At 39.8% G+C, this 12,372-nt stretch overlaps 1 protein-coding gene across 2 annotated transcripts in view; it reads left to right on the forward strand.

The window, feature by feature from the left end:
* Positions 1-1,021: 1,021 nt before the first annotated feature.
* Positions 1,022-12,372, forward strand: part of ACAP2 (ArfGAP with coiled-coil, ankyrin repeat and PH domains 2) — a 123,864-nt gene continuing 112,513 nt past the window's right edge. Inside the window, exon 1 of one of the 2 annotated variants that reach the window (XM_012780281.2) lies at positions 1,022-1,365. In XM_012780281.2, the coding sequence (XP_012635735.1) occupies positions 1,313-1,365 (53 nt within the window). In that variant the 5' untranslated portion in view covers positions 1,022-1,312. The remainder of the gene's footprint in view (positions 1,366-12,372) is intronic. The other variant, XM_012780290.2, reaches the window with a different exon arrangement.

Below are 12,372 nucleotides of genomic sequence, written 5' to 3' on the forward strand. Positions count from 1 at the left end.
GGTAGGATGTAAATCCAGTAAGTTTGCCTCCAGGTTCCCACTCAGAGTCACTGTGCTGTTAGAGCACCCTATGTATACATTTTTATGGATGCTTTTTAGGTTGGTTTAAAAAGTATGCATTTGAATATAATGTATCCTTGTACTTTTTACAGTGAATGCATCTTAAAATCAAGGAGTATGGTAAATATCTGCCTCCTTGGGTTATTGTGAGGATCAGATGATACAAACATTAAAGTGTTCCAAGAAAAATTGTGGATCAGAGGGGCAGGTGTTGCAAAGTGGAGTACAATGTGCCTGGTCTTCAGAACCCCCTCATTGTAGAGCAGGTGAAAACTACTGGTTGAAAAGTCAGTTAGGAGGAAAGTCTTCTGCAGTTTTGAGAGCAGCTCTTTCACACGAAAGGCCCTACCTCTCCTACCTCTCTAAATCCTTCTGATCTTTCGATGTCCATCTCAAATGCCACCTCCTTCAGGAAGTGGTCTCTGGTTCTATGAAAAGATGTACATGGGAGCAATTTCCAAATTATTAATCGATGAAATCAATAAGTGAATGATGGATTTTATCATTAAAATTACCCTTGCTCCATTCTCCTGGTCTTAGTTTCTCTAAACTGAGAGGAAGCAGTGGTTTAGCTCATCTCTTCCTTTTACAATTTCTGCCTCTGAAGAAACTTCTTCAGATTTCTGCCACGGCGGCTTTGAAAAGCAAATTTCCTTCTTAAGACCTGCAGGAGGAGGTTCCTCTGCGCTGGCAGCTCAGCAGGGCGGGGTGAGGCAGCCGGAGAAGAGGCGGGGGCTGGGAGGAAAGCTCGGCGCTCAGTCACGTGACTTCCTTCCCAAGGAGCCTCAGCGGCCGGCCTCCCAGCAACCGGTGCGTCCCGCCTAACGACGTCCGCGCATTCCGGTTGGCCCTCGGGGACGGTTGTGGCAAGGCGGCGCCCACGGTCGCACTGATCATTGGCTTAGGCTGCCGTCGCTCAGGCGCGTTGCCCGAGCGCCCGCAGGCGGTGCTGCCGGAAGCTCCGCCCATTGGCCGCCGGGTTCGTGGCTGGCTGGCCAGGGCTGTCACTCCCCGGCCGTTTCCCTGAGGCCAGCGCTCTGCTGGGGGCGGGAGGAAGAGGGGCCGGACTGGGGCCTGACGAGCCGCTGCTGTCTTCGCGGCTGCTATGACCAGCGGGCGAGGCGCCCTCCGCAGCTCCGCACAGCGCTAGTCGCGGCCGTGCGCCCGCCGTAGCCGTCTGTGTCCCCAGCGCGGCCGCTCCCGCGGCCCCCTCGGCTCTTCCAGCGCCGCCTGCGAGCGAGGCGGAGGCAGGATGAAGATGACAGTGGATTTCGAGGAGTGTCTGAAGGACTCGCCCCGCTTCAGGTAACCGGCACGGCCGCCCGGCCGGCGTCACCCCGGAGCTGCCTCCCCCTGCGGTGGGGGCGTGAGTCCAGCCCGGGGAACTGGGCGAGGGCCCCGCAGTGCGCGCCTTCCGACGGGGCGAGCAGCCGTTGCCGCCGCTTGCGACCCTGAGAGGGCACTGCAGCCCCTGACCGACCGACCCTTCCCGAGGGGAGAGGCTGTGGCCGGGAGGGGGCCGCCGCCTCCTTGCCCCTTTTCCTCGCCCCCTGCCCGGGGCGCAGCGCCCCAGAGGCCCGGCGCACCCGCTCCGGCTCGGAGGAAACGGGGTGCAGACGCGTTCCCGAAGTCTCGTCCCCTTTGCGGGCGCGCGCTCTCGCCCTCTTCCTCTTCTTGCTGCTCTTCCTTTCCTCTTCCTTCCGCTCCTTCTGCGTGTCCACCCCCTCCCCACCCCGTCTCTGTCTCTGAGGGAGCTTTCAGGGCATCCTCTTGCAGCTCACTTAGTTCCTCTTTGCGCTTTTCGGCTCCCCTTACCCGGGGAGGAAGGCGTAGGGGGCGAACTGGAGCGTCGACTTCTGCTTCGTGTCCCCTGCCGGGGGACTCTCACGGAGGAGCTGGCGATTGACTTGTACCCGAGTCGGGGCGGAGGTGCTTTGACCAACCGCATTCCCTCGACCCCAGTTCGTGCTTTTTCTTGCCGCTTAAGCTCTTTGAAGGGGGCTGAGGAGTGAGGACTAGGAGAAACAGTGCATTTCTGTTTTGAGAACGGAAGTAGGAGGGTCACGAAGATTACATTTGTGTTTCTTCCAGGAGCCTCTGCCCTGCAGGGCCCGCATCACAGTCGGATGCTCCCAGTGGATCTGTCACACAGACGACGTGGGGGCACTCCGATTCACACGGGCTGGCCTTCTTTGCATGTGAGAGGTCGCGGTCCTGGGGTGTCGGTTTAGAGCATCGTAGGAAACTCTTGAATTGTTTCGGAGAATGGAGTTTTTCTGGGTTGTATTTTACACGGTATTTACCGGGCTGGCCTTAGGCCTTACAAAAATATGGCCTTAAAACTTCCGTTAGATAGTGACATTTCTTGAAAGCTTCCTCTGAGCATTGATTGGTCTGTGTCTGCCCGCTGATCTCTGGGCCAAGGCTGGATTGTAAATTCTTACGTCTTCTGACTGGGAACTAACTTCTCATCTTATCGCTGTTAATTTGATTTCCCATTCTTTCAGTGAAAAGCAAGGAAAAGAATTGTAAAACTAAAGGAGCTCCTTCTTAGAGAAAATTTACAAGCACTTTTTTGTCTTTGTCCATTTATCTTATTTGGGTGTTAATTTTATTTGTAGCTTAGGGCTATTGCTTGTAAAAAACTGCAGTTGGTTTGATTGCTGTTGTTGCTATTCGTTTTTGAAATTTTTATGTTCCGTATAAATTGAAGGACTCAGGAGACACACAGATTGTCTAGGACAGCCTTGTTTGTTACTTTCCAGGACAGTGTGGCAAGTGAAGTAATTTTTAAAGTGTACCTTAGAAACTTCTACTTTTTGTGAGATTTTTATTAATATGAATCAGCTATTTTTTAAAAATGAAATAATCATGGGATTTTTTTCATAAAGAATGTAGCTTTGTGTTCTCTTTGTTTCACATTTTAAATTTGTTTTTTTAAAAAAACAAGTCGAGGCCGGGCGCTGTGGCTCACGCCTGTAATCCTAGCTCTTGGGAGGCCGAGGCGGGCGGATTGCTCAAGATCAGGAGTTCAAAACCAGCCTGAGCAAGAGCGAGACCCCGTCTCTACTATAAATAGAAAGGAATTAATTGGCCAACTGATATATATATAGAAAATTAGCCGGGCATGGTGGCGCATGCCTGTAGTCCCAGCTACTCGGGAGGCTGAGGCAGGAGGATCGCTTGAGCCCAGGAGTTTGAGGTTGCTGTGAGCTAGGCTGACGCCACGGCACTCACTCTAGCCTGGACAACAAAGTGAGACTCTGTCTCAAAAAAAAAAAAAAAAAACAAGTCGAGAGAAGTAATTTGGAAATACTTCTAGCTGCTGGTCTTGGTCACAAACCATGTGATGTCTTTGTTTTTGAAATAAAGGAATCTTTGAATATAAAATGAGGGAAGGATACTGATTAAGTTGTATGGAATATTATATTGAACTTTTGTTAAATTTGAATGTATTGTCGATTCTATTTTAGTTAAGGTATTAGAGATTTTCAGCCAGGTACAGAGGTGTGATCCTGTAATTCCAGTTACTCCGGAGACTGAGGCCAAAGGATTGCTTGCTTGAGCCAAGGAGTTTGAGGCTGTGAGTGTTATGATGGTGCCTGTGAATAGTCACTGCACTCCAGCCTGGGCAACAGTGGAACCCCCTCTCTAAAGAAGATAAATACAAAATAAAGATATTAGAGATTTTCAAGTGTTGTTTCCATTCTAATTATTGTTGGCTGCAAATTGGGAGGAGATACCAAGATTTCAAGAGCTCCAAAATCTTGTATACACTTTGGGGACCTAGATTAGATTTTCAATACAGAGAAGAATGCCAAGAAACAGAAGTTTCATTATTTACTTTCCTAATTTGTACAGTTATTTTAGAATTCTTTTATGTAGATTTTGTAGCATTTGGAAAGAATATTTCAGAAGTCTTTAATCACATGCTATATGTACAAGAGAAACTTCACTTATAAGAGTATTGTGCATGTCATGGGTGATATATTGAAACTCAGATGAAAACAGAAAATTTGTGAGCTCTAGGCTCACCATGACAGCTGCTCTTGTAGTGTCCTGATCTATTGTGCTGTCTTTAAACGAATTCCTATTTTTATTTTCCTTCAAAAATGAATCTTGTGGCATTTAAGTCCAGCATATATATATATGAAATTAATGTTTTTGGTGCTGTAAAATTAATGCAAAAGTCAGATCTTGCTGAAGAAAAATCTCACCACTGTTCAAACTTTAAGCATTCATTTTCCTGTTAAATGGATGAGGAAAATATAGCGGATTGGTTGAAAGGAGAGAAGGATATTGCAGTTGCAACATTGTCTTTAGTAATTTGAATAGTCAATGGTTACTTTTACATTCCCATGAACATTTTTTGTTTTTAGATTGGAGGGCATATTTCATTGTGTAATTTCGGGTTTCCTTTTTAGTTTTTTAAACACCAGTCTAATTTCAGCTTAAAGGTCAAAATCTTCTTTATCTAAAAATTTACAAGACTGTAAATGTGTCTAAGTGTATTTTTTTTTTAGTAGAAATTTTACATGTTGACCATCATTTGTTGCAGAAATTTAAATTTGTTTGGGCCCTAAATTGTATTAGTTATGTGTAGTAACTCTTTAGGATTTTATAAAACTTTATATTCTGTTTCAGGAAGTGAAGATTTTGTTTAAAATAAAAAGTTGAATTAAATCTTTCTGAATTGTGAAAGACTTGCCATGTATAAAAATATTGGCCTTAGTAAGCTGTCAAACAGTTTTTATTTGATATCTTTATTTTTTTAATCCTTTAACAATGTCTATTGTATACCATCCCAAAGATTTTTCATTTATAGATTTTATTTCTGATATGATTCTTGTTCAATAACTTAGAATAAAATCTTTTTTAAAAAAGGATTTGTAGATAAAAGGTTTTAATGGGTGAAAGACATTGGAATAAAATGTGACTACTGTATACACCTTGATTATGTTTTGCTATTCAGCTGGCGCCAATCCTGGCTGTTTGCACTTTACCTTCCATCTTTGGAAGAGATAAACTTAACAACTGACACCTTATACATCATATTATACAGTGGGCAAGGGATAAGGGGAAATGTGTTTTTATTTTAGAAGTGGTAAAATGGAATTATAAAGTAATTGTATTTTGAACCAAAATACAGGAATCCTGATCTTCCTCATTGCAGCTTCCAATTCTTCATTTAATGCAAAATTGAAATAAACACAAGCTTTTGTAATGTGCTTGACCTCATAGTAGATGTTTTTATAGTTACTCTTTCATTTAACTGTTAAAACAGCTTGTGAAGTTGGAATTATTATCCTCATTTTTCAAGTGTTTAAAAAAAATCCCAAACTGGTTGTTTTGGTAGGTTAATTGACTTTCTTAATGGTGGACTGTCAAATAATGGACCCGGAAGTGAATTCACTCATTTACTCTATGTTTAAGCCAAAGGCTTTAATTGCATTAGTTAATTTACATTAAATTTGCTTATGGTGTCTTTTGTCACATAGAAATTTAAAAACTGGCTTTTATGTATTGCCTAGAAAAGTCTTATTTTCATTTAATGCAATGGGAGCTTAGTTTGGAGTCTAGGAGATAATCTAATTTTATTTTCTTTCTAATGAAAGCCACTTGACCTAATATTACTTTCATGGAAAAAGATCCATCCTTTCCCCATTGATTTAAAATGCTACATATACACATCTTTTTGTAATATCTGGTGAAACAAATTTTTCTTTGCCATTAAAAAAATTTATTGACTGTTGTTGACAGTCAATAAAAGTACTGTCTTTACAGTACTTTCTTCAGTTTCAGAAGAGGATATGACTTTCTATGTATTTTGGCCTTATTTAAAACTTTATTATGTAAGATTTCAATGATGATCCAACTATCTGCTATTTATAAGAGGCATACTTTAGAATGAAAGACAAAAAATAAAAGATAAACCATGTAGACAATACCCAAAAGAGCTGGAGTGGTTATGCTAATATCAGATAAAATAGACTTTAAGACATAAATTATAAGAGATAAATATGATGATAAAGGATTAAGCCATAAAGAAGACTAGCAATTATAAATAAGTATATACTTAGCAGAGCCTCGAAAATACATGAAACAAAAACTGACAGAATTGAAGGCAGAAATAGACAATTCAACAATCATAGTTATAGCACATAAGTACTCTACTTCCAGAACTAGGTAGAACAACTAGGCAGATGATGAATAAGGAAATAGAAGACATGCACAGCACTATGGACCTACAAAACTTAATCGTCATCTATAGCATACTACATGCAGCAACAGCCAAATTCACATTCTTTTCAAGTATACGTGAAATGTTCTCCACCATAGACTATTTGTTAGACCATTAAACAAGCCTCAGTAAATTTAAAAGGACTAAAATCATGCAAAATGTTTTCTGGCCACAATGGAATAAAATTAGAAATCAGTAACAAGAGATTCTGAAAAATTCGCAAATATGTGGAAATTAAGCAACACACCTCTAAACAAAGAGTGAATCAAAGAAAAAACACAAAGAAAATTAGGAAGCACTTTCAGACAAATGAAAACAAAAATGCACTCAAGGAGGCTGAGATGGGAGGATTGCTTTGGGTCAGGAGTTCAAGATTAGCCTCAGCAAGAGCAAGACCCTGTCTGTAAAAAATAGAAAAATTAGCCAGTGTGGTGGCACATGCCTTTTAGTCCCAGCTACTCCAGAGACGGAGGCAGGAGGATCGCTTGAGCCCAGGATTTGGAGGTTGCAGTGAGCTATAATGACGCCACTGCACTATAGCTGGAGTAACAGCTGTCTCAAAAAAAAAAAAAAAAAAAAAAAAGCTGCTTCAAAAGAAAAGCCCAGGCTAAGATGGGTTCTCTGGTGAGTTCTACCAGATGTTAAAAGATGAATTAACAACAATCCTTCACACTCCTCTAATTATTAGAAGAGGAGATTTCACTTTCCAAGTCATTAGTCCATTAGTATGCTACCAAAGCCAGGCAGTACATCACAAGAAAACTACAGACCAATATCCCTTATGAATATAGATACAAAAATCCTCAACAAAATACTAGCAAACTGAATATGGTAGCATATAAAAAGGATTGTATACCATGACCAACCCCGATTTATCCTAGGAATGCAAAGTCGGTTTAACATACAAAAATCAATTGGCTGTGCATGGTGGCTCATGCCCAGGCGGGTGGATTGCTAAAGGTCAAGAGTTCAAGACCAGCCTGAGCAAGAGTGAGACCCCGTCTCTACTATAAATAGAAAGAAACTAATTGGCCAACTAATATATATATAGAAAAAATTAGCCGGGCATGGTGACACATGCTTGTAGTCCCAGCTACTTGGGAGGCTGAGGCAGGAGGATCGCTTGAGCCCAGGAGTTTGAGGTTGCTGTGAGCCAAGCTGATACCAGGGCACTCCAGCCAGGGCAACAGAAGTGAGACTCTGTCTCAAAAAAAAAAAAAAAAAAAAAAAAAATCAATCAATGCAATATACTATAATGATAGGGTAGAGGACAAAAACAGTGTAATAATCTTGATAAATACAGAAAAAGCATTTGACAAAATCCAACACTGTTTCATGATAAAAATACTCAATAAACTAGGAATAGGGAACTTCCTCAACCTGATAAAGGATGTCTATAAAATATCTTCAGCTAACTTCTTGCTTAATGGTGAAAGACTACATGTTTCCCCGTAACATAAGGAACAAGAGGCCTGAAACTACCACTACTTCTATTCAACACTTTACTGTAGGATATAGCCAGAGCAATTAGGCAAGAAAGAGAAATAAAAAGCATACATATAGAGAAAGAAGTAAAACTATTTCTATTTTTAAATGATATATCTTGTACAGTCATCCTTCTGCCTCCATGGGTTCTGCATCTGCAAGTCAACTAACTGTGGACTGAAAATATTTGTAGAAAAAAACCCAATATAATAAAATAATATAAATTTGAAAATGTAACAACTATTTATGTAGCATGTACATTGTATTAGGTATTATAAATAATCTAGTGATGATTTAAAGTATACAGGAAGATGTGCATAGGTTATGTGCAAATATGCCATTTTATATAAGCACTTGAGCATCCATGAATTTTGGTATTTGGGAGGGTCCTGGAGCCAATCCCCTGTGGAAACCAAGGGCTTACTGAGTATAGAAAATCCTAAGGAATCCACAAAAATCAACTAGAACTAGTAAGTTTAGTAAGGCTGCAGGATATAAGATCACTTTTCAAAAGTCATTTTTATTTCTATACACTAGCTAAGAAAACCAGTCCATTTACAGAGGCATCAAAAAGAATAAAATTCTTGGGAGTAAATGTAATCAAAGAAGTGCAAGGCTGTAGACTGAAAACTGCATAACACTATTGAAAGAAATTAAAGACTAAATAAATGGAAATACATTCCACATTCATGGACCAGAAGGCTTAATATTGTTAAGATGGCAATCCTCCCCAAATTGCTTTACAAACTAAACACAATCTCTATTAAAATTCCTGTTGGTTTTCTTTGAAGAAATTGGCAAGCTGATCCTAAAAGTCATGTGGAAATGCAAGGGACCCAGAATAGCCAAAACAAACTTGAAAAAGAACAAAGTTGGAGAGTTCACTTTCCAACTTTAAAACTTATACAAAATGATTTTAATGAGGGCAGTGTGATACTGGCATAAGGATAGACATATACATCAGCGAAATAGAATTGAGAATCTAGAAACAAATCCTTACATTATGGTCCACCAGTTTTTGACAGGAGTGAATTCAACGAGGAAAAGTCTTTTCGACAAATGGTGCTATGGACAACTGAATATCCACATGCAAAAGTATGAAGTTAGAGCCTTACCTTATGCCATAGGTCAAAATTAACTCAAAATAGATCATAGATCTAAATGTAAGACCTGGAACTATAAAACTCTTAGAGGAAAACATAGAATTAAATCTTTGTGACCTTGAATTAGGCAATGATTTCTCAGAAGTATAAGCAACCAAAGAAAAGATTGATAAATGGATTTCCTCAAAATTGGAGACTTTTGTGCTTCAAAGGACACATCAAGGACATTTAAAACCAACCTATAAAATGGGAGAAAATATTTGCAAATTATACCTGGTAAGGGATTTGTATCCAGAGAATATTAAGCTTTACAATACAGTTAAAGGACAAATAACCCAATTAAAAAACAAAGGATATGAGTAAAAATTTCTTCAAAGAATATGCACAAATGATCAATAAGCACATGAAAATATAATCAGCATTGTTAACCAGTAATGCAAATAAAATCCATGATGAAATACCACTTCATACCCACTAGGAAGGCTATACTGGAAAACACAGACAATAATCAGTGTTGGCAAGAATGTGGAGCTATTGGAACCCTCATGCATTGCCTGTGCAAATGTAAAATGGTGCAACCACTTTGAAAAACAATTTGGCAGTTCCTAAAAAGTTAAACAGTTATCATATGTCCCAGCCTTTCCATTTCCAGGTGTCTACCCAAGAGAATTGAAAATATGTGCCCACAAATTTTTGTACATGGATGTTCATATAAGCATTATGCACAGCCAAAAAGTGAAACAGCCCAAATGCCCATGAATGGATAAATGGATAATTAAAATATGGAGAATCTATACAATGGAATATTACTCAGTTATAAAATAGAGTGAAGTACTTGATGCTATGTTATGGGTGAACCTTGAAAACATTATGCTAAATGAATAAACCAAACACAAAGTCCACATATTATATAATTTCATTTATATCAAATATCTACAATAGACAAATCCATAGAGACAGAAAACATATTAGTGGTTTCCAAGGGTTGGAGGGAGGGAAAATGGGGAATGATTGCTAATGGATATAGAGTTCCTTTTGGAGCAATGAAGATTTTCTGGAGTTAGGTAGTTAATGGTCATAGAACTATGAATATATTAAAACTCACTAAGTTGTATATATATTTTTTCTTTTCTATACCCATTATGTGAGATAAGTTGTATATTTTTTTTTTTTTTTTTTTTTTTTGAGACAGAGTCTCGCTTTGTTGCCCAGGCTAGAGTGAGTGCCGTGGCTTCAGCCTAGCTCATAGCAACCTCAAACTCCTGGGCTCGAGTGATCCTTCTGCCTCAGCCTCCCGGGTAGCTGGGACTACAGGCATGCGCCACTATGCCCGGCTAATTTTTTTTTATATATATATCAGTTGGCCAATTAATTTCTTTCTATTTTATAGTAGAGACGGGGTCTCGCTCTTGCTCAGGCTGGTTTTGAACTCCTGACCTTGAGCAATCCGCCCGCCTCGGCCTCCCAAGAGCTAGGATTACAGGCGTGAGCCACAGCGCCCGGCCATAAGTTGTATATTTTTAAATGATGAATTTTATATTGTGAATTCTGTCTCAATATAGCTGTTACTAAAAAAGATTTGAAGCATAGAAGATTTATAGTCAAATGCATAGATAGAATAGAAAATATATATTGAACCCCCATATTTCACCCTAACAGTTATTAATGCATATTAATCTTTAAACTCCTCCTCTCCATTTCCCCATATGATTTTTTTTTTTTTTTTTTTGAGACAGAATCTCGCTTTGTTGCCCAGGCTAGAGTGAGTGCCGTGGCGTCAGCCTAGCTCACAGCAACCTCAAACTCCTGGGCTCGAGTGATCCTTCTGCCTCAGCCTCCCGGGTAGCTGGGACTACAGGCATGCGCCACCATGCCCGGCTAATTTTTTTATATATATATCAGTTGGCCAATTAATTTCTTTCTATTTATAGTAGAGACGGGGTCTCACTCTTGCTCAGGCTGGTTTTGAACTCCTGACCTTGAGCAATCCGCCCGCCTCGGCCTCCCAAGAGCTAGGATTACAGGCGTGAGCCACAGCGCCCGGCCCCCATATGATTTTGAAGCAAGTCTCAGTATATAATTCTATTGATATATATCTCTAAAAAGATAAAAACTTTAAAAAATTATATAACCATACACCAATATCACATCAGAAAAAAAGTAACAGTAATTCCTCAATATCATCAAACATCCATCAGATAAACTTCATAGCTTATGTAGGGTTTATTTTTTATCTTTTATTATGTTAGAAGATTTTGTCTCTTCTCTTCCAAGTGAATTTCCTTTCCCATAATCTGACTGTACATCAGAGATCCCTGTAGGTCATCCTGGAAGAAACAAATCATCAGTCAAAGAACATTATTTGACAATCATCCATGGACTCTTTTGGACATATTATTTTCATATCTTTTTTTTTTTTTCAGGCCTGTCAAGTCTAGGGGAGTATTCTTTTCATATGTCTCATCTTCCTCTCTAACCTAAACTGGTTGCTCTCTTGGTCTTCTGCACTTAGAAATATTTTCTTTCTTTTCTTTTTTTTCTTCTTTTTTGACAGAGTCCCACTCTGTTGCCCGGGCTAGAGTGCCATGGCATCAGCCTAGCTCACAGCAACCTCAAACTCCTGAACATTTTCTTTTGGTTATGGACAATTTCAAATATGTATAAATTAAACAAAATGATATTAATGACCCCTTCATTGCCCAGTTTAAACAAATATCAATCAACATTGTGCCATTCTTGTTTCATCTATATTTCTGCCCACTCTTCCCATTATTATTCATAGTTTTTTTCTTTTCTTTTTTTTTTTTTTTTTTTTTTTTTTTTTTGAGACAGAGTCTCGTTTTGTTGCCCAGGCTAGAGTGAGTGCCATGGCGTCAGCCTAGCTCACAGCAACCTCAAACTCCTGGGCTCCAGCGATCCTTCTGCCTCAGCCTCCCGAGTAGCTGGGACTACAGGCATGTGCCACCATGCCTGGCTAATTTTTTTATATATATATCAGTTGGCCAATTAATTTCTTTCTATTTATAGTAGAGACGGGGTCTCGCTCTTGCTCAGGCTGGTTTTGAACTCCTGACCTTGAGCAATTCGCCCGCCTCAGCCTCCCAGAGAGCTAGGATTACAGGCGTGAGCCACCGCGCCCGGCCCATAGTTTTTTTCTTGAGATAAGACTTACATACATTGAAATACACTATTGTATACTATGTGTGACCTATATTTCTGTTACCATATAGAATATTTTCCATCTTCCTAGAATGCTTTCCCCACCACCCAGAAACAACCACTGTTCTGCTTTTTTTTAAACCTTAGATTTAGTTTTGCCTATTGGAGAACATTATAGATAGGATCTTGCAGTTGTTTATCTAGCAAATAATTATTATTCTCAACATTTTGGTACTTTTGCTTAGCATTTTATCTATGATATTCATGGCTGTTATTCTCTTTGTCAGTAGTTCATTCTTGCTATATAGTATTCCTTTGTGAATA

This window comes from Microcebus murinus, chromosome 1 (genome assembly GCF_040939455.1).
Source record: "Microcebus murinus isolate Inina chromosome 1, M.murinus_Inina_mat1.0, whole genome shotgun sequence".
NCBI classification, from domain to species: domain Eukaryota; kingdom Metazoa; phylum Chordata; class Mammalia; order Primates; family Cheirogaleidae; genus Microcebus; species Microcebus murinus.